At 40.0% G+C, this 23564-nt stretch overlaps 1 protein-coding gene across 2 annotated transcripts in view; it reads left to right on the forward strand.

Moving 5' to 3' along the window:
• Positions 1-18055, forward strand: part of PCDH11X (protocadherin 11 X-linked) — a 1985008-nt gene extending 1966953 nt beyond the window's left edge. The window contains exons 6-7 of one of the 2 annotated variants that reach the window (XM_073642177.1): positions 6458-6508; positions 13583-18055. In XM_073642177.1, the coding sequence (XP_073498278.1) occupies positions 6458-6508; positions 13583-13968 (437 nt within the window). In that variant the 3' untranslated portion in view covers positions 13969-18055. The remainder of the gene's footprint in view (positions 1-6457; positions 6509-13582) is intronic. The other variant, XM_073642178.1, reaches the window with a different exon arrangement.
• Positions 18056-23564: the final 5509 nt, after the last annotated feature.

The raw sequence follows: 23564 nt of genomic DNA on the forward strand, positions 1-23564 counted from the left end.
TCTGCCATTCAGGGGGCTGAGCCCAGGGAATCAGAAGGAACATGTGTTTCTGTGGCAGTCACACTTAAACCAGAGATTGGAGAAAGACTTTACAAGGAGAATGAGAGACATCCTTCAGGACTGCAGATGGATTGCATGACATTACCCAAAGAAACACAGATTTGTATTCTAAATGATTCTAGTCTAAGGGTACGGCCCTGACTGGAAAGATACGGATATGCTCCATTAACCATCAGAGAGACATGGATACATTTTGGGGAGACCAGGTTGGAATGAAGAAGTCACATGGCCCCATGGATATGTTGTTTGGAGTCGCCAGGAGGGACCCACCGGTCGCCTGCAACGAACTGAGACATTCGGAGAAGCCAGATTGGGAACTGCCGGTCATCTGGCTCCACGGAAACTCTCGGAGAGGCCAGGTTGGGACCCTCGGGTCTCCTGGTCTTGTACATCGATGGACTGCTAGCTTCCTAAGCTTGCCACTACCTTCTCTCTGTGGGGGGCCACTGGTTGAGGTAGTCAGCCCTTGAAGTCTGCAAAGTTGCAGCTGTTCTATCCCAGGCGGGTGGAGAAGGGAGGATGAGACTGCGTAATGTTGTACCATCTTGGGTATTTGCTGGGACTATTCTGTGTGTTTATTGTCCGCTTTGTGGTTCAGTAAAGTATTGCCACGCTGTTTTACCCTCACCCTGTGTTGTCTGAGTAGCGTGACGCTCACGGAAGACCCTGGGTCTTTACAGGGTCCATATAGATGTCTGTCATTTATAAGTTTATAAACCCATTGATTTTTTTCTTTAAGAGTAGAACTTCAAGGCATTGTCCGGGACCTTTACATTGATTCACCCCTTATAAATTTGAATAGGGGGCTGATGACCCAGTTTCAGCCACTAGACCATCAATGAAGCTATGCTGTGCAGCTGCGCAACGAGTACATCCGGCCAACACCAGCACCAGGAACAGCTGGTCAGCAGGGGCACCGGGTGTACACTGCCACCGATCACACATATATGAACTATTCTGAGGATAGGCCATCAATGTAAAAGTTACAGACAACCCTTATAACAGGGGTGAACATATCAATGGTGCAACCTGTGCGGGCCCTTACCACCTACAAAACATGCGGAATTGTGCATTATGATGAGTTATTGGACTGCAAAGGGCCCATTTTCTGTTCTTGCACATTGCCCTCCTCTGTGTCTGTCCGCCAGGGTCCTATAAGGATCCGACCGAAGAAAAAAAATGAGTTGGTGTTCTCGCAGCACCTCAAGAACCCTCTTCAATAATCTTCAGAAACCAAGACATTTTGATTATTCTTTATCAACAAAGTCTAGATGCTTTAGAATTGGTTACAGTGTAAGGAAATGGAAGGAGAGCATGGCACTGGAAGAAGCGTGCGGGCTATGGATGACATGGCCATGAGACCACGATACAGAAATCTCGGGGGTCGGGATGAATCAGCTGCACCAGAAAATTAAGAAATTCCAGTTTGTATTATAATCCATAGAAGTTGCACAACATTGGTCTCCAACTGGTGGGAAATGCTTTCTCCTGATGTGTTGTCACAGCCACAAGTGGTGAAGCCATGATGGGAGTTGTAGTTCCATAATAGCTGGAGAGTCAAAGGCTGGAGATCCCTCCTCTACGTTGGCTAAAACTTCATGATTTCCTTAAGGCAGAATTATGTTTAACTTCCGTAATCAAACTTCTGTCTTGCTGACCTTGAAGAGTTCCCGCTCATCATCATTGACTTTACAGTCATTATAAAGAAAGGTAACAATGCAAGTACTCGGAAGAAAAGGTGCCACATTCAGATCCATTCTGATGAAATAAATAATGGAGCATAAATGAATAATCACATCATTAATTAAGTTTAATTGTGTATTATCCTCTTCAGTAACAAAGTCCTTCAGTAATCACGCGGATACGAAGAGGCAATAAAATAATACCCTCATCACAACAAGGTCAACGTTACAATATATTTATTGGCACTGAAGTTGTAATAACTTTTCTGTACAGAAGTGATAGTAGAATTGCCGACACCACAGGTGCCCTTGGCATTACTATAAACCCTACATATTTGGCACATAGTGCAGATTTTGCATCGGAGATTGGGTGCTCCATTGGCTCCATGGTGGTTAATTTCACCAAGTATTATCCTTTCAGGACCATTCCTTTCCAAGGGTATACATACTAAAGAGGCAGACCAGTCAGCAGCTATGGGGCCAATGGAGAATGGGAGCACCGGACCTCTTGATTTTCAGCGTTCAAGGAGAATTTAACACCTCCTCCGAACCAGTTAGAAGGTCATGCTGCTTTCTAAAAGTGATAGGGTTATACTCTACAAGCATGGGTTTTCATGACTCAGGTTGGATGTGTGGTAGCAGAATGGCTCACCATTGAATATTTTTGGGGCAGTGTCTATGTAAAAAAAAAAAATCCAACCAACACCTTCTAACAGAATGACATAAACGTGAACAGGTGCAAGCTGTTGTGACTCATAAAATCCATCCTGCTCCAGACAAAAGTGACAGCTCACTGAGGGATCAGATTACAGCTGCCTGTTGGAGAGTGGAGAGTGGCATAGACACACAAGGATGGTGCTGATCCTTACTTGTATATATCACCCCTGTGTTGAATTCACAGATACTCTGCTCAGTACTTCTGTATAATGGCAGTGCTATTGCTGCTGCTGAGCATGTACTGCTTAGAGATGGAGCAGTAATCCCTCATATACAGTATGTGTATGCTGTATATGGGAAAAATCATAATGGCTATTCTTCATCCACTAGCTCAGAGACAACTGATTATTAGAGATAGAGCCTGCAGAGGGAAAAACTGGTGAAAAGTGCCATAAATAATGTTATTCCTCATGTACATACAACAGAATTTACCAGTCACCTACTTTGAAATTGCACTCTGAGTGGTGATCATCATCTGCTCCATTCAGTCCCATAAACCTGCACAGACGCCGCCTCATCCCTGTATACATTCATGCAAGAAAGAATGAGTTTAGAAAAAGCTTTATTTCTCAAAATAAAGTGCAATTACAATCCACACACAGGCTGACGCATTTCAGACGCGCTCTGCGTCCTTAATCATAACACTAAAGATACGCGTTAAGCGGGAACGCAGTGGACAGCCGTAGGGGAATTAGTCGTTTGATGTCAGTGCATGAAAAACTGACTCATTCAATGACTTTATCCTATGGCTTAAGGGCCTTAGGGTGTATAATAGCACCGTTCATTGTCAAAATAGTGCTTTCAGCCCTGGAATGAAAGAGGTGCAAGTGATACCTTAGATGTAGGGATGGCGTGAACATTGAGTGCATCGCTCAAGGGTTTGATTGACAGGCCAGAGTGAAAAATACGTGGGAGGCATTAAGATAAAGTGCAATGGACGTATGCCATTAGATAGAACAGGCAAAACACGCTCACAAAAGACGAGCGACCTCTCATTGCTTAAGGGCACCAACCATAATCAAAGTACATAATAATATGTGGTTAGAGCTAATGTCAATGTAAGTGGCAGATCAAATAAATACATGACTGCGGGGGAATTGGATTTGAAGAGACGTCTTATCTTAATTGTTTAAAATGTTGCGGTTGATATTTACATATTCCAATGTCAAATTAAAGCTTCTGGTGAATTGATTTCTTCTTCATGAAAGCTCGGCTTATAAATATTGGAATATATTGACCCGGGAACTTGGTGCTGAATAAATATTCCAGCCATCGTGGCCATTATCGCTTACTGTTCTTATATCTCAAAGACAAAAGGATTGCACGGCTCTAATCATTGGAAAAGAGAGGACAGCCCCGTCGTTAACTACAGACCTCTCCAGGAAAGCTTGAATCAGATATGACCTTGACAAGCAGCAAAGTTTAGAATCACCCCGATAGATGATTGGTATCGAGAATTATCACCGGGAAAGGTTCTTATACCTGTTACATGACGATTCTCCAACAACATCTGCTAGGCTCTTGGAAAAGGAGAGACTTTCCGGACTCTCGGAAGTGTCAGTAATAGAGATGAGCGACCCCGAACTTAAAACTTCCGCCTTCGTACTGGACAATTAGTGTCTAGTGATGAGCGAGCATGTTCAGGTGTTATCCAAGTATCTCAGGCGTGCTCAAATAATGTGTTCCATTCTCCACGGCTCTCTTGCTCATCACTATTAGTGCCAAACGTTGCAAGTCCGTTGCAATGTTCAGAATTCTGGGGAAAAAAAAGAAAGCGAGAATTTTCCAACTCAAAAGTTTGGAGTTGTTGTCAATGGGGTTCAGGTTGTGTACAGTTCTGGTACCCAAACTGAAGTTTTGAATAAAGTTCGGGTCAGGTACCAAAACCTGAACTCCCATGGGTCCTCTCATCCCTTAGTCAGCAAATTTCCTTGGCTCCACTGAACCTGCCTGCAACCTCCAAGAAACCAGCTGTTTTAAGAGGTGTCTTCATTCAGGCAGACCAATAATGGAGGAGTGGGTGAGGCTTAAGAAAAGGGGTTGGGGTATTGCAAAAATATACGCTCCTTTCTCCTGGAACCTTGCAGCAAAATGTAGACAATCAGGGTGAAACGTTATATAGACCAGCAAATTTGTTGAGATCAGTCACATCTGTAATGTGTAATGGGGGTGTCCTAAATTGGGAAAAAAATCAAATCATGTTGGATTTCAGCACGTCCAAACCTTTGTTCCCGAGGGAGATAAGTCATTGCATGCGAGATTCTCTTCTCTCGAGCATGTAGAAGTATGGAGGGGGTCAAGAGGAACAGCTGTCAGCTAATATAGGTGTACAGGCGGCTAAATTATACAGTTATTCCAGGTGACTCTTCAGAATAAGATGTTGTGTGTAGATGAGGAATTACACTATTTCTGGCTGTTAAAGGACTTGTATCCATCTCTGATTTTCCAGTTATCTCTGAGGTAGTGAGTGGAGACGAGCTGGTATGTCTCCCATGCACAGCACACACAGACATGAGGGATTCCTGCTCTTCTGACTGTATGCAGCACATGCTCGGCAGCATGGAGGATATTATACAGCAGCGCTGAGCAGTGTAGATGTAATTGGGAAAAAAATATATAATAAAGCAGCAAGAGGACATTATACTGTGCTGCAGTACTGAGCGGTGTAGCTGAGAGTCCAGCACTGGAGTGACAGCCAGCTACTAATATATGTTTATAGACAGATTTAGTTATTTTTAAGTTGTGACCATAAACTTGTCCCATAAAAGGTCTGTTGTTCCCTGAAGGAAAGAATGTCTGTTGTGAGAAAAAAAAAACTCTCTCTGTCTAAATGTGTAAATTTCTTAAAATTTTACCTAAATTTGCACGTGACTTCCGATCATTGTATAGTTCTACATGACATAGTAACTGATTAATTAGGAGACCGGAGCTCATGTAATGGTAGATAACGCTGGAGGATGAAACTACTAATTTTTTTTTACCAATTACTGGGACCGATTGACTCTCACTGAAGTTCTGTATGAAGAATGGTCGCTATTTATTAGGCTTATATAACTAGTAGTTGGTTGATGGGATCCTTGATATAAAAACTCACCTGAGACCACATCTAGAACCACTGATCTAATCACAGACCACCCATCTCATCACAGACCACCAATCTCATACCAGACCACCCATCTCATACCAGACCACCAACTTCATCACAGACCACCGATCTCATCACAGACCACCGATCTCATCACAGACCACCGATTTCATCACAGACCACCGATCTCATCTAGAACCACCGATTTCATCACAGACCACCGATCTCATCTAGAACCACCGATTTCATCACAGATCTCCGATCATATCACAGACCTCCGATCACATCCAGAACCACTGATCTGATCACAGACCACCGATCTCATCACAGACCACCGATCTCATCACAGACCACTGATCTCATCACAGACCACCGATTTCATCACAGACCACCGATCTCATCACAGACCACCGATCTCATCTAGAACCACCGATTTCATCACACACCACCGATCTCATCACAGACCACCAATCACATCCAGAACCACTGATCTGATCACAGACCACCGATCTCATCACAGACCACCGATCTCATCACAGACCACCGATCTCATCGCAGACCACCAATCTCATCGCAGACCACTATTTACAGTAACAGCTATAGATACACCTTGCTGGGTCACAGGTTGGATGAATGGGAATAATTGCCTGTGGTCTTACATAAAGCAGCAGATTTGTTCAGTATTTCACCAGTCCGGACATCTTACATAACTGGGCGTTGCTTGCTCTAAGGTTAATGTGGACGTCTATAGATTGTCTTACTCTTCTACGGGAGTGAAAAGGTGATCATCCTTCTTTACATAGGAATATATTTCTCTGTGATGTGTTGCTGTCCTTGAACCAGACCCTTTCCATGCTAACAATCCCTCTTCATTGCTTTTTCCATCTTCTCCTGTCGAAATGGTTTCTTACAGAATTACATCTACTAAATTATGTCACTCAGACGCCTCCATTTGACCCCCTGGGTAAGTTAAACCAATAATTCCCCTACCTGCTATGGCTGAAACCCTTTGCTTGGCCTGTGTTCAGTTTCCGAGCATCCGATCCCCCCCCCCCCCATGGCTTCATGTCTCTTGGCTGATTCGAGCACCGCCGCCCCTCCGTCATCGGCATAGCTCTGCTACCTTCCCGCTAGGCTGACAGTACTACTTATGTCATTATTGAGGAATACTTCAGGAATGAAAGCCATTTCTGGCAGAGCAGAAAATTGTATTGGCCCAGCTAGATAAGAATTCATGTATAAGCCGTGTTGTGGCAATACAACATCCAGCTCCGTCATGATACAATTAAAGGTAATTTGCGTAATTGTCTGCTAATTGTTGCTAGTTCTGTAATGAGACAAAACTCTACAGAGTTGTACCCGCGCCTTGGTTAACATCCAAAATCTGTCACTCGTCATTGTTTTAGTGGTCTTTCACACATATGGTATATAGTGTGTATATGATGTATACTGGCTAATGAAGATTGGAAAATAAGGTACAACTGATGAAATCCAATGACTTTTGGACGTCTTTGATGAGAATGGTCAAGCGTCAATGTACACCAACAGTATGAGCGCCAGCATGGCATTGCATGTCCTTATGGAGCCCCATAGAAGATAAAATGATGCTACACGTCACTGTAGCCGATTGGGGGGGTCAAACATGACCAGTCTCAGAGCGTCACCGTGCATGATGGCCTGTGGCTCCAGTTCCTATATATTTTGGACGCTATGATGCAGCTGTCAAGGTAAAAACCTCAAGAGGTGAAATTCCGTGTGCACTTTTGCAACACTTTTTGCCTTAGTAAGAAAAGGTCATGACGTTTTGTGTCTACAGCGCCAATGCAGACTTATGCGTTTCCATAGTTTTGGGCAATAAGGATTCCAAGCAGAGCACTGCGCCATTGCAATACCTTCATCGGCTTGTCTTCTTCTCATACTGCACCCTGGTGACATCTCTTTCGCGGCTATCTACTTCCATTGCTTCATGGTCCAGTTCTGATGAACATGTACCCACTCTGTTCACTTTTGTAAGGTGGAAAGGATCCATCGTTGGTGCTATGACCAGTGTTCAGCTACACAGCCCCATACACAGCGGGTGGACATGCTCGGCAAATGCTGGCACTATTTTGTCATGGCCAGTAGTATATTTTTGCTTTTTGTAATTCATTCATGGCAACATTAAGCAAAGGAGCTTTGGCATCCATGATCTTACTGCTTTTCCATGGACCTGAATTGGTTAGGTAGACACCACTGTATTTCGAGAAGACTCCATAAAACCGTCTTCTAGATATCACAAGTTGCCTCTCATTGCAGTCGCTCAGATATTACATCTACCCCTTTTTCTTGCTTCCAACACGTCGACAACAAGAGCTGACTGTTCACTTACTGCTGCCCAATATGTCGCCCCCTCGACCAGTGCCTCGTCACTATATAATCAGTGGTTAATGTTCCAGCTGACATATATTTTTTTTTTAAATGAGTCTTACATTAGTTTCCAATGATGAATGTTCCGGGGGTATTTCTATGAATTGTGGCACATGAACATTAGCATTGCCGTCCGGGCTCTACCGGATACCATTTGATGGGCATTTTCAATCTAAACATCAGAAGCGAGGAAATGAAGCACGCGGATCTCACTGCTGTCTGTCTGTCTACCCTGTAAAAGCCAATAATTACCGTGTCTTCAGATATGAAATCTACATCAAACACAAACCATCATGAGAAAACAAGACGCGTGCGTTTGAGACAGGCTCCGTAACCCAGGATCGGTGTATTTCAGGATTCTGTGAGCGTCAGATCATTTTAAAGAGACTGTTTCTAAGTTAAACCCTCAAATTTCATTTTGCAATTTCAGTATCTTAAAGGGGTTGTCCACTACTGATAAATGTTTTGAAAATTTGTCCATCGTGGTGCTAAAAGTTGTCCCTTAGTGGTGCTAAAAATCACCCATTGTGGTGCTAAAAATGGCCCTTGGTGGTGCTAAAAAATGGCCCATGGTGGTGCTAAAAATTGGCCAATGGTGGTGCTAAAAATTGGCCCATGGTGGTGCTAATAATTGGCCAATGGTGGTGCTAAAAATTGGCCAATAGTGATGCTAAAAAATGGCCCATGGTGGTGCTAAAAATTGGCCAATGGTGATGCTAAAAATTGGCCAATAGTGATGCTAAAAATTGGCCCATGGAGATGGGAAAAATTAGCCCACGGTGGTGGTAAAATTAAGCCCATGATGGTGTGAAAAATTGGCCCATGGTGGTGTGAAAAATTGGCCTATAGTGGTGCTAAAATTAAGAAAATAAAAAAAAACACCTCCCTGACCTGCTGCATCCTTCCAGAAACTGCGCCACACCTGTCCACCGGTTGGGTCTAGTATCGCAGCTTATATTCATTAAAGCTGAGCTGCAATACCACACACAACCTGAGGATGGATGTGGCGCTGTTGTTGGAAGAAAGCAGCCCGTTTTTTTCTAACCCTATACAAGTCCATTATGGTAAATTATCTTTTCTTTTTTTTTTTTTCAGGATTTTTTTATGGTGTTGCTTTTTAAATTAAGCAAATATGAATGAATGGAAGAGCAAATGAATGAAGCTAGAGAAGAAAGCGCTTTCATTTCAATTTTCATAGGATTTGATGTTGTGTTTCTAATGTTAGTGTATATAAAGAAGGCAGCGCATTGTGGCAATTTGCATGTGGCTGCGATTTCATTGCCTCTGTTTACCGATGATTTATGTTAGCGAATTCCCCGCTAATAGATGCAAATGACATGCATGGCTCCATATTATTCACATCTTATCCCATTAACATATCTGTGGCGTATGGAACATGAAATCGCAGAGATAAGTATTCTGTCCCTTTCACCCAGCCGGTAAACAAAAGCGGGAGATGTCTTCATTACCGGAGATAACGGGTGATAATGCGGGGGAATGGCGGAACTAATGATCAGAGGCGAATACCACAAATCCACAAAACCCCCGATACAAGAGAAGCCTCCAAACCCATACCGTGAGGGATCACAAGATTTCGGAAACTCTTAGATGGTTTGGAGTAGGTGAAGGCAGAAGGTTTTCCAAAAGAAGATATTATTTTTCGATGGATCAAACTTCTAACTTAATGGGGTGTTTATCACTTATTATTAATCATTTTTAAAAATGGGTCCATGATGGTCTTAAAGTATATAAAAAGAATCAAAACTAAAAATACATTCACCTACCGGATAGTTATGTATATAGTGTTCCATATGTCATCATTGTCTTAGAGATGGAGGTCATAGATCTCTAGAGCACCCACCACTTACAGCTTACAGGGGGCGCACAACTACGTTAAGCCCTAATAACACAATCACTGTTTCTCCTTACACAGTGACGCTAAAAAACCATCAAATTTGTGTGGGGAGTGTTGCACGACAAAGGGTAAAAGACCCATGAAGTAAAACCAGTGCAGTGCTGCAGATCCTTCATTCTCAGGACTGGTGGGATAGAAAACCACAGATAAAAATAATGGCATATCCTACAAAAAAAAAACAACAAACTAACTAATTAAAGGGGTTTTCCCACGAACAAAAGTTCATTTTAAATCAATAGATCTGGGAATGATAATAACTTCCGCAATTGGATGTTATTAAATAAAATGTTCCTGTGCTGAGATAATCTTATAAATGTGCCCCTGCTGTGTACTGTGTAATGGCTGTGTCTGACCGTACAGGAACATGGTCTGATCATACCACATCTCCTGGGCAGGGGGGGGAAGGAAAAGAGTATACAGACATTACAGGAGGGGATCACAAATTATTCTTTTTGTGAGATAAAACATTTCTCTGCCTGTTTTTAAATAATGTTCTGCTTCCAAGAATGAATCAGCTGTGATCCCCTGCTGTCCTGTCTGTATACTCTTTTGCTTCCTCCCCTGCCCAGGAGCTGTGGTATGATCAGACCATGTTCCTGTACGGTCAGACACGGCCATTACACAGTACACAGCAGGGGAACATTTATAAGATTATCTCAGCACAGGAACATTTTATTTAAACACATCCAATTGTGGAAGTTATTATTATTCCAAGATCTATTGATTAAAATGAACTTTTGTTCTTGACAAAAAACCCTTTAAGTGATCCACAAACATCATAGTTGGGTGAATCCACTGATTTTGGTGAGATTGTCCACAATCCTGTCCTACGACCACACTGCATTGAAAAATGGCGGCTTCCAGAAGAGACTGGCACTGATTTACTTCCATTTCTCTCCACTTCATTAAAATATGGAAACCTTTTTTTTTAGTGCATTTTTTGTAAATCTGGTCTGTGGAGTTTCACGATTATCCCACCAAAGTCATGAGATCCTTCAGATCTTCTAACCAGTTGGCCGTTTTAATTATGTAACTAATGATTTTTTATGATCATTTCCCAGTTGGAAACCTGTTACTGTTTATTAATCTTCCAAGCTCAAAGTACAAGTGATCTGCAGTTTTGGGAGGGTGATTGGAGCTCACACCTCAAAAAGCAAGGTCCTCTTAACCAGTTGCTATCACTGTCCCCACGATTGCCATAAAGTGTCCACTAGTTGTGCTCCTTTTCACTATTGCGGTCGGTGGTCCCTTTATTGCGCCCACAGATGTCCCGGCGCACTTAGACTCCAGTACAATCATGGATCCAAGAGGAGGTGACTCAAGCAATAATCACTTTGCATTCAGGTCTACTTCTTTCGGGAAGATACACAAATGGCCTGTTAGATCCTACGGACTATGTCTTGTGTGTAGATGAGGACACAAGTAACTGTTCTATATTGGTGGGACCTAAATCCTGCATCGTTTGCTCTTTCTCTGCAAATTTTGCACTTAAAATATTTTTCCAAAACAATCAAAGAACTTCTCTGAGACTAAGGATAATGGACGCCATTATCAAATACTAAATCCAACTGGAAGGGAATTTTTTCTTTTAATGAAATTACTTTTCGGTAGGAAGTTGCTGAGTCCTTGCAAAATGCTTGCAAGATGCTTGCAAAATGCTTGCAAGATGCTTGCAAGATGCTTGCAAAATGCTTGCAAGATGGTTGCAAAATGCTTAGAAAATACCAACAAAGCTTCATAAAATCAGATTTTTTTTTCCCCCCACTGCATGCGGGTGATGAATGTTCTTTAAAAAAATAAGGCGCTAAGCATGCCGCAATTATATTTCTCCATTGCACTGTGTTATGAAAGTAATGCATTATAGCTGGAAATGGTGATGGTGACGTGGTTGTATTATAGTATTGATCCATGATGGTTTCTGTATATACACTTTATTGTTATTATTGTTTTTTTTTTTTAGATTTGTTGTGTTTTTGAAAAATTTAAAAGAAATTTGATCAGTTCACAGATTTTTCTACAGGGTTAAATCGCATTTCCATAGTGTGAACTCTGCTGTACTGTAAGTGTTGTGATGTAGATGTATCACAACCGGAAGGATTGCCAGTCCTCTGGCCCATAAATATTGCAGTCAAGTAGAACAATGATTCCTCCTTTACCACAAATGGGGGAGGAGGACCTATGGGTGGACCTCCGCCCCAAGTGCTCGTTGGACTGTGTCATAGGAACATTGGCTGAATCACAAGGTCAATTTGAACTCAATGGGGGGAATTCTTTTAAGCCATTTTTTTTGGCATCAAAGAGTAACAATATTTGACCCAAGAAGAACTTCTTGCAAAATTCTTCTTACATGTTACCTATTTGAGCCAAAATCATTATTATTAAAAAAAAAAAAAAAGTAGATGGGTTTTAGCAAAGGGGCAAGATCATTCGCCTCTGGGGAAAATTTACTATATTCTAAGACATGAAATCGTAAATTATGGCCCCGATTCATCACAACTGGTGCTTTGTACCCGTCTTAATGAAGGGTTTGCTGGAATGAAATGCACCAAATTTAATAACAGGCGCGAGTCTCGATGAATTTGGTGGATCTTTCAGCAGCCGTCCGCCACCACAAAAAAATGTATTATAGTCAGGGGCTGGTGTACAGGTGTGTGACAACTCATGCCATTTTAGTAGGGTACATTATGATGAATTTGGCAGCTGCGCTCAGCCACGAGCTTCTCTTGGATAAACTCTAGGGCTGCGTGGCCCCGATCAGGAGTAGGAGCGTTTTGGACACAAGGTATTTTTGCTGCGTTCTACATTACGCACTTTTAAATTGCATGTGATTTAGATCTATGTGGATTTACCGCATCTAATAACAGTCTATTGGGGAAAATATGCACAGTGTCTTTGCTACAAAAATTGGCAATGCTGCGGTTCGTAAACCCGCACCACGGGTGAGTTTACGCAGCGTCAAAAAGAAGCACAGTGGGCATGGGATTTCTTCGATGCAGCGAAAATGTGCTGTGTGCAAAATGCTACTATTCCTGATCATGGGCACGCAGTCTAACATATTTTAAAAAGTTGGCCAAGACTGGGATAAAAGCAGGTTGCAAAAAAAAAATTGTCTAGTTTTGTAACAATTTTGTCTTCTAAAAATTAAGAGCCCTGACTTATCAGATGAGCAAAAGTTATGAAGACGTGTGGTTATTCCAGTGGGCTTCGATGGGTTGTCTGATCCAAAATGATGAGTATGCAGTCACTATGTGGGACTGCAGACTTATTAATCCCCCCCCAGCGTGCGCACTGCGTGCTTTGAGGATTTGCTGGTTTCGGAGGCAGGACCAACTAGTGGGCGCAACCTTGCTCCATACCATTGTATAAAGTGAGGCCGCACCCACTGGAAGGGCTGTGGACGGGGGTATGTATAACGCATACATACCCGCCGGTATCGGCTCAGGAACCGGCAAATCCCTGCCACGCACAGGGGGGATTCATAAGTCTGCAATCCCACAGACTTATCATTTTGGACCGGACAACCCGTGCATGCCAATTTTATAAATTCCCCCATCATTTGATGTAAAATACAATAAACAGCTTTAAAACAGGACAAACAAGACAAAAAATAGGTGCAAAAGCAAGAATGAATTGGACCCATTATGAACATTGTGCACGTTTGTTTCTCTCCTTGTCCTACAGTCAAAATAATGAAAAATATTTTTTTCTTCCTCCTAGCCATTGAAGTGAATCTTCAGAAAGCCCTGGCAGAAGCCTCGGAGACCTGCACCCAAGAATGCCTGATCCTCGGCCACTCCGATAACTGTTGGATGCCTCCATCCCTGACCCAATACCAACAATCCAATCCTCCTTTGCCGACGTTTGGATTCCAACAAGGTTGGGGAAGAGGTACCAGGCCAGACGGAGTACACACCCTTGGAAGACCTGTACCCAAGGAAGATACTGACAAGGGGACATCTCGACCTCAGTTTTACAACACATGCGAGAGACACTGTACTATTGAAGATCCGGTCAAAGTTATTCCTTTGGCAAATTTCACTCCATGTCAACAGGCACCAGCTTCAGGAAGTAATTCTATCTTTGTACACGAGCACCAGCTCTGAGGAGCATCTCGTAGCTCCGTCTGTGTATACTTGTGTGTCAGATGTACATAGTCACTGCTGAACACTCCATACAACATGTGTAATATACATCGGAGTGTGACATGAGCTACATTGTGTATATAGAACGACACTACATCTAATGACTGAAGTAAGACTAATGACATGTATTGTATGTTCTTAACACTGTCGCCCACAATCATTAGATTAGGGAGTTAGTCCTTCGTAACTTTTATGGGTTATGATTGAGCCAGTTGTCTTTTTTAAGGGGCCTAAATGGAGTGGAAAGGGCGCCACAGCAAAAAAAAAAAAAAAATAGTCACCATTGTTATTGATGGTTGCTAATCCTAACATCTACTTCCTTTCATCCCATGGATGTAGAGTCATCATATCGGAAGGAGGTCCAACCCCAATTTTTCAAACCGCTCATGTGCAAAAAAAACAATATGGTGAACCTGATCTGGGGTCTTACATTTCCATGGATGTCACATCAGCCACATTCATTCCCTCTATAACACATATGGTATGTTTCTGGTGAACCTGATCAGACGTCCTTTGTCTATTTGATCCACTAGCAACTATAATCATGCCCTCTATACAGGTTAATGGCGACGAGGAGTCCTTCATTGCCATGGGCCCCATAGTACCAACATAATTCCCTCAATGGTACATACATTTGTGGTGAACCTGAGGTCCCACATTTCCATGAACCTCTTAGCACCCATAAGCATTCCCTCTATGGTACACAAGCTTGAGATAATGGCATCAAGGAGGAAGAAATTCCAACCACTCATGGGTAAAAAAAAGAGAATATGCTTATCCTGATATGAGGTTCTGGGTATCCATGGACTCCAAAGACCTCACAAACATTAACTTTATGGTAGATATATTCATGATGAGACTGATGTCCTACACCTCCATGGACCCGAAAACACTTAAAGCATTCCCTCTAAGGTTTATGTTTGGAATAAAGGTGATCTTATAGGAAAATGTAACACATAGAGAAGCGTATTTAACCCACTGTTACATAATATCACCAAGGGTTGTAGCTCGGGGATAGACTTTTGAGATATGTGACCCAAGTGTTGGGTTATATAAGTGAAGGCAATGAGAAGTCAGCAGAGTTGGAAGACTCCTCCAAGAGAGGTTGGAGCCGGATATTGACCCCAGGTTAAGCCTCCGACATCACACAGTCCTATTGGTTGAGTTTCATGCATCAGTCCTTTCCTATATAGATATATGAGCCTTTCACACTTATTCCCGCTGGATAAATCCAGGGTTGTAGTTGTTCTAGCATTGCTGTTTGTTAAACTATAGAGTAGATCTGGGTCCATTTCGATGGTTTTGTATAATTTATATTCCACAACTAACAAGTACCCGACAGATATATCCGCTTCTAGCAGTCCTCTACGTATGGTGGAGGCATCGTAGGCACCGGGCACCGTGGTTTACATCACTATTTAGTTTCTATGTTGTATATAGTACATTACAATCGTCTTCTTTATCACAAACGACGATCGCGCAGCAACAAAGCTGTCAAAGTAGTAAATCGATGACTGCAGTAGCTTTTAGTTTTAGTAGGAAAATTGTTAAAACAGTCACTTACGTAATGGATTTATGAAAACAGTCGAAGACGTTCACGATTTCTTTATTTTCCCTTTCTGCCATATTAAACCATTATTCTTTGACTTCATATAACGCGTGTTACAGTCAGAAAACAAGGATGCAAATTAGTTGGTCCTTCGTGGGAACCGATGAATATTAAAATGTGCGTTCACAAATTAAAGTTATTACATTTTGAAGTAATTTCGGTTAAGTTAATTTACCGGGCCTCTTCACTGTAGATCCGGAAGTCCCAGTTGTGGTTTTCAAGCCTGGAAAACAGATTTCATGGAGGAATAATGAATATTGTAATCTAGTAACCATTTCTGACAACAGATTTGTATATGGCCTGTTGGGGCACATCTAGAATGGAGATCGATCCTCTACTCGAAAGACCACTTGGATTGCGAAAGCAGAAGTAAGATGTGAAACCTGAACAAGAGGACATCATTGACATTTTTTTTCAAGTTGATCAGATGTCTCCTAGAAGAACAATCAGGACCCGTAGAGGAATATCTGACTGTTGAAATGACTTTTACAATTTTCTAAATGTGTCCTTCTGCAAACAAATATGTGCAACAAGTGAAAACCCGCAATATAAATGGCCAAGTTCTGAATAGAAGATCTGCCTTACCTCAATCCTGTGTGGATATACCCTAAAGTTTGAAGCTCTAGACTCAGTGGAAACGCTGACCTCACGCTACATTTAAAGAAAGGCTCTTAGCACAAAATTACTGTTCAGACCAAGTACAGGCACCTGGAGTACCTTTGGCGTGGAGGAACGGTACAGTGTGTGCACCATCGCACCCACTTGTTTTACATCCATCTCCGTTGATCTCTTCCTTGATTGATAACTCTGGAATTACAAAATTAGGGCATAAGTAGAGACAAAACAAGTAGGTGGGAGGGTGCAATAAACTGTTTGGCCACACCAAGGATGAACCAACACCTATCCTTAAAGCAGGAACCAAAACAGTCATTTTGTGCCAACAGACTCCTTTAAAGAAAAAACTGAGTCCAAACAATGGAAGGAAAGGATTTTTTTGTGGGCTTCATTGGCACCATAAACCTGTGTAGTTGATGCTTCAGGCAAAGTACAATTGGCCAGAAAATAGATAGAAGAAGCCATAAAGAAACTTTGAGCATGGGACGATGCTGGAGAAAATTCCACATCTTTATTGGGTCTTCTACTAGGATATCGAAAGAAATGTAAAAAAAAGATGAAAAAATGGAAATGTCCAAGCATCTACACCGATCAAACATGGGTATAGGTAAAGCGTCACTATGATGGGTGATTTCATATCACTCTCGATAACAATCCCGGACTTGTAAAGCTGGTAATGGTGGACGTTCATTGGTACTCTTCCCTGAGTGGCCCTCATCCACTAAGAGTTGGCCTTTGTCATTCTTGCTAGCCAAACTAATTTTTCATCCAAGGATCTTTGAGTCCAGAAGTGCCGTCACAGAGCGCTCTCATCACTTCCGAAACCATGATATGTGCGTTATAAGAATCTTTATTATTGGAAGATTTCCATAGAAATAGGGAACGTTGTTGAGAAACCACTTTCTAGGCAAAAGCCAATATGCCGACATAACTAAGTACTGGAAATTTGACCACATTCCCGTCATTTCAATTGGTTGAATAGGGCCAATTAAACTGGGGGGTTTAATCCGTCCGCCCCATGTATGTCTCTATGCTTCATCCTTCCTTTATCTCTGATACTACAGACGTCAACGCGCCTCATCGACGTTGTAAGAGCTTTAAATTGTCTCCGAGAGACAAAAGGAAATAAACAATCCAAATGATTTTGTCCTTAAAGTATCGAGCGTGAACAATAAAGAAATCGTGTGATTGCTGGTCGGTAGGTTTTCTGTGTAAGCTTCTTAATGTAACCTAACAATGTAATTTACAAACAAATCTCTGTGTAAAACGCTGTAATTTACCTGCTTGTCGCTTCTAGAAAACTTCCACTTGTCGAGGGATCAAAACGAATGCAAAAAATGCTTTTATTTCTCTCTGTGCCGGGTAAATATAAGTAGAGTTGGCATTTTTTTTATATTGTCCCCACTGTAAAGGTTTTTTTTTTTTTTTAGAAACTGGTTTTAATTGTGTAAAAATTGTAAAAAAAAAAAAAAAAAACACACTAAGAAAAAAGTCTAAAAGATTTACAATCAAATGTGTATTTTGCCCCCCTCTCGCTTTTCATATGAGTATATGGAATTCTCTCCTGTGGCACTCAGAAAGTTGCATGTATTAACTAGACATAAATGTTAATTCTTATGAGACTTGAATACATTACCTGTAGTCTTCACTTCAGATGTCATGTTTCCCCTTTTTAACTGTGTTTCTATGTCAGCAATAAATAGATGTTGCAAAAATGTGACCTAGGAGTTTCTGGACACATCTTGCACAACAGTCTTCATTATTTACGAGTCATGACAAATAAGAATGATATTGTATCGGTAGTAAATAAAATTGCTGCAACCTTTAGAAAGAACCGTCTGCTGTATATATCACATTTCTTTCTATGAATCATGTATTTGTCTCTCTTCGTTTCAAAAATATGCAAATCTGAAAAGAAAATGGTTGCCAAAACTTACATATTCTTTACTATCCAAATAAAGAAAAATATGAAGCAACCTTATAGGGAATGTATCTACAGGAGGTGAGTGAATTGTAGATTTGCTTCATTTAGGGGGAAAGGAAATCAATTTGCATTGATTACATTTATGCTCCCCTCCCTCTTTCCACAAACGCTCCTCTTCCTTCTCCCTCTTCTCTTCTTTAGTCCTTCTTCCTTCAGTCTTCCAGTTGGCCGCCGCCGCTGACTACATCCAATGTGGTCATCAATGACGAGCATCACGACCCATGTCACTGGGCTGGATTTAACCAGCAGCGACACTCGATGGAAAACTAGAGGAAAAAGAAGGAAGATGAGCGGATCGGGAGAAGACAAAGGAAAGGTGATGGTGGGACAAGTATGGAAGCGAAATGGAAAGGCGACTATTACAAGTTAAATTATTCTTACCCCTTCCCGGCACTCAGTCTGGTAAAACAACGGCTGTTAGGCTGTGAATTTGCTGAATTTGCGTAAATTAAATTTTAAAAATTCAAAGTTGTTAGTAGCCTAATTTTTGGTGAAATTCGAAGTGGATTTGACTTGTGTGGAATTGATTAATCTCCAATATCTACAAATCACGAGGTTGGATCCTTTGTTCACAATTTATTGAACTATAGATAAACCACTTGCAGGAGCGCCAAGTTCAGAAAAAAAATGCTAAATTCCGTCACATTGCTACTCATTAATTGGAACTCGCGTTATAATATCCATCAATCTTGTAATAACATTGGAAACAACCCAAACATCCAAATATATCAATTATCAAATATGAATTATTATTGATGGTCAACAATACTACATTGGGGGGGCCCAGCTCTTGGCCCCTCTGGTAATAAGCAGGTCCCCTTTTCACTTACCACTCAGAGCGTCACACTTTTCCAAGCGCCTGTGGTTACATTGCAGCAAGGCGAGAGGGACGGAGCTACAACACCGGGCACAGTTGTTAATAAAGTATGGAGCTTTGCATGGTTCACAATGAAAAGTTCCTAAAAGCAGCTGTTCAGCAGGGAAGTCAAGCATCAGACGCCCATAGATGAAATGTAAGCAACAAGATACTGCCGCCAATCATTGCCGCACAATGCAAGACTTATATCTTGTCAAAAACATCCTGTTACTTCTGGTGAGAGAAAAGGAAAAAGAAGGCAATGAAGAAACTCTATTCAATTAAAAACCCATTTACACAAAAACTTATTACAGCACAATCACACATACAAATCTATACCATCACTACTGAAAAAGTGAGCACAAAACTCCACTGTGACTTTTTGTAGCACTACTGACTGACTGTAAAGAAGCCCTTCCATCAAAGTTTTTATTATCTTAACATAATTCTGTTTTCCATTAAGTCTATGACATTATGTGATTAAAAACTGATCAGCTGAATCCTTCTAAGTAGGGATGAGCGGACCAGTGGAAGTTGGGGTTCTGGTACCAGACTCAAACTTTATTCCAAAGTTAAATCCGGGTACCAGAACTGTACCTAAACTTGAACCAGAACCCGAGGCCAATTGGAAACAATGGGTACCTGAATTTTTGAGATGGAAAATATTCTGTCTCTGACCTTCCCCCAGAACTCCGAACATTGCAACGGACTTCCAGGAGAAGTCAGTCTTCGGCGTTTAGCACCGGACTCTAATTGTCCGGTTTGAACCCCGAACGTTTAAGTATGGGGTCGCTAATCTCTACATCGAAGCTCTACGTGGAAACAAGAGGACTATTTTCCCTGTATGAGTCATGAGTAACTGCAAAATTCCCTGGCAGGGAGAGGAGGGAGCACAAACTTTAACTACTCAGCTACGACTGAAGTCCAAAAGAGTACACCAAGTCAAGTGCAAACTTGTGGACTGCAGTAATAACTCAATAGTTATTCCCATAATTTGTAAGGCTTAAAGGTTCTGTTATCCCAATGTCATCTCCTCCTAGTGCTCTAAAGAAGTCTATTACTATTGCTTCCACAGATAATACAGCCCCCTATGTACAAGAATATAACTACTATAATACTGCTCCTATGTACAAGAATATAACTACTATAATACTGCTCCCTATGTACAAGAATATAACTACTATAATACTGCCCCCTATGTACAAGAATATAACTACTATAATACTGCTCCTATGTACAAGAATATAACTACTATAATACTGCCCCTATGTACAAGAATATAACTACTATAATACTGCTCCTATGTACAAGAATATAACTACTATAATACTGCCCCCTATGTACAAGAATATAACTACTATAATACTGCTCCTATGTACAAGAATATAACTACTATAATACTGCTCCTATGTACAAGAATATAACTACTATAATACTGCCCCTTTGTACAAGAATATAAATACTATAATACTGCTCCTATGTACAAGAATATAACTACTATAATACTGCCCCCTATGTACAAGAATATAACTACTATAATACTGCCCCTATGTACAAGAATATACCTACTATAATACTGCTCCTATGTACAAGAATATAACTACTATAATACTGCTCCTATGTACAAGAATATAACTACTATAATACTGCTCCTATGTGCAAGAATATACCTACTATAATACTGCTCCTATGTACAAGAATATAACTACTATAATACTGCTCCTATGTACAAGAATATAACTACTATAATACTGCTCCTATGTACAAGAATATAACTACTATAATACTGCCCACTATGTACAAGAATATACCTACTATAATACTGCCCCTATGTACAAGAATATACCTACTATAATACTGCTCCTATGTACAAGAATATAAATACTATAATACTGCTCCTGTGTACAAGAATATAACTACTATAATACTGCTCCTATGTACAAGAATATAAATACTATAATACTGCTCCTATGTACAAGAATATAACTACTATAATACTGCCCCCTATGTACAAGAATATAAATACTATAATACTGCTCCTATGTACAAGAATATAACTACTATAATACTGCCCCCTATGTACAAGAATATAACTACTATAATACTGCTCCTATGTACAAGAATATAACTACTATAATACTGCCCCCTATGTACAAGAATATAAATACGATAATACTGCTCCTATGTACAAGAATATAACTACTATAATACTGCCCCCTATGTACAAGAATATAACTACTATAATACTGCTCCTATGTACAAGAATATAACTACTATAATACTGCTCCTATGTACAAGAATATAACTACTATAATACTGCCCCTATGTACAAGAATATACCTACTATAATACTGCTCCTATGTACAAGAATATAAATACTATAATACTGCTCCTATGTACAAGAATATAACTACTATAATACTGCTCCTATGTACAAGAATATAACTACTATAATACTGCTCCTATGTACAAGAATATAACTACTATAATACTGCCCCCTATGTACAAGAATATAAATACTATAATACTGCTCCTATGTACAAGAATATAACTACTATAATACTGCCCCCTATGTACAAGAATATAACTACTATAATACTGCTCCTATGTACAAGAATATAACTACTATAATACTGCTCCTATGTACAAGAATATAACTACTAAAATACTGCTCCTATGTACAAGAATATAACTACTAAAATACTGCTCCTATGTACAAGAATATAACTACTATAATACTGCTCCTATGTACAAGAATATAACTACTATAATACTGCTCCTATGTACAAGAATATAACTACTATAATACTGCTCCTATGTACAAGAATATAACTACTATAATACTGCTCCTATGTACAAGAATATAACTACTATAATACTGCTCCTATGTACAAGAACATAACTACTATAATACTGCGCCTATGTACAAGAATATAACTATTATAATACTGCTCCCTATGTACATGAATATAGCTACTATAATACTGCCCCCTATGTACAAGAATATAACTACTATAATACTGCTCCTATACATAGGAATATAACTACTATAATACTGCACCCTATGTACAAGAATATAGCTACTATAATACTGCCCCTATGTACAAGAATATAGCTACTATAATACTGCTCCTATGTACAAGAATATAAATACTATAATACTGCTCCTATGTACAAGAATATAACTACTATAATACTGCTCCTATGTACAAGAATATAACTACTATAATACTGCTCCTATGTACAAGAATATAACTACTATAATACTGCCCCCTATGTACAAGAATATAACTACTATAATACTGCTCCTATGTACAAGAATATAACTACTATAATACTGCTCCTATGTACAAGAATATAACTACTATAATACTGCTCCTATGTACAAGAACATAACTACTATAATACTGCGCCTATGTACAAGAATATAACTATTATAATACTGCTCCCTATGTACATGAATATAGCTACTATAATACTGCCCCCTATGTACAAGAATATAACTACTATAATACTGCTCCTATACATAGGAATATAACTACTATAATACTGCACCCTATGTACAAGAATATAACTACTATAATACTGCCCCTATGTACAAGAATATACCTACTATAATACTGCTCCTATGTACAAGAATATAAATACTATAATACTGCTCCTATGTACAAGAATATAACTACTATAATACTGCGCCTATGTACAAGAATATAACTACTATAATACTGCTCCTATGTACAAGAATATAACTACTATAATACTGCCCCCTATGTACAAGAATATAAATACTATATTACTGCTCCTATGTACAAGAATATAACTACTATAATACTGCTCCTATGTACAAGAACATAACTACTATAATACTGCGCCTATGTACAAGAATATAACTATTATAATACTGCTCCCTATGTACATGAATATAGCTACTATAATACTGCCCCCTATGTACAAGAATATAACTACTATAATACTGCTCCTCTACATAGGAATATAACTACTATAATACTGCACCCTATGTACAAGAATATAGCTACTATAATACTGCCCCTATGTACAAGAATATAGCTACTATAATACTGCTCCCTATGTGCAAGAATATAACTACTATAATACTGCCCCTATGTACAAGAATATAGCTACTATAATACTGCCCCTATGTACAAGAATATAACTACTATAATACTGCACCCTATGTACAAGAATATAGCTACTATAATACTGCCCCCTATGTACAAGAATATAACTACTATAATACTGCTCCTATGTACAACAATATAACTACTATAATATTGCTCCTATGTACAACAATATAACTGCTATAATACTGTTCCTATATGCAAAAATATAACTACTATAATGCTGCTCCTATATGCAAAAATATAACTACTATAATACTGCTCCTATGTACAAGAATATAACTACGATAATACTGCCCCTATGTACAAGAATATAACTACTATAATACTGCCCCTATGTACAAGAATATAATT

The sequence above is a fragment of the Phyllobates terribilis genome, unplaced genomic scaffold (genome assembly GCF_046119375.1).
Source record: "Phyllobates terribilis strain yellow unplaced genomic scaffold, ASM4611937v1 Scaffold_7__3_contigs__length_470593459, whole genome shotgun sequence".
Taxonomy (NCBI): Eukaryota; Metazoa; Chordata; class Amphibia; order Anura; family Dendrobatidae; genus Phyllobates; species Phyllobates terribilis.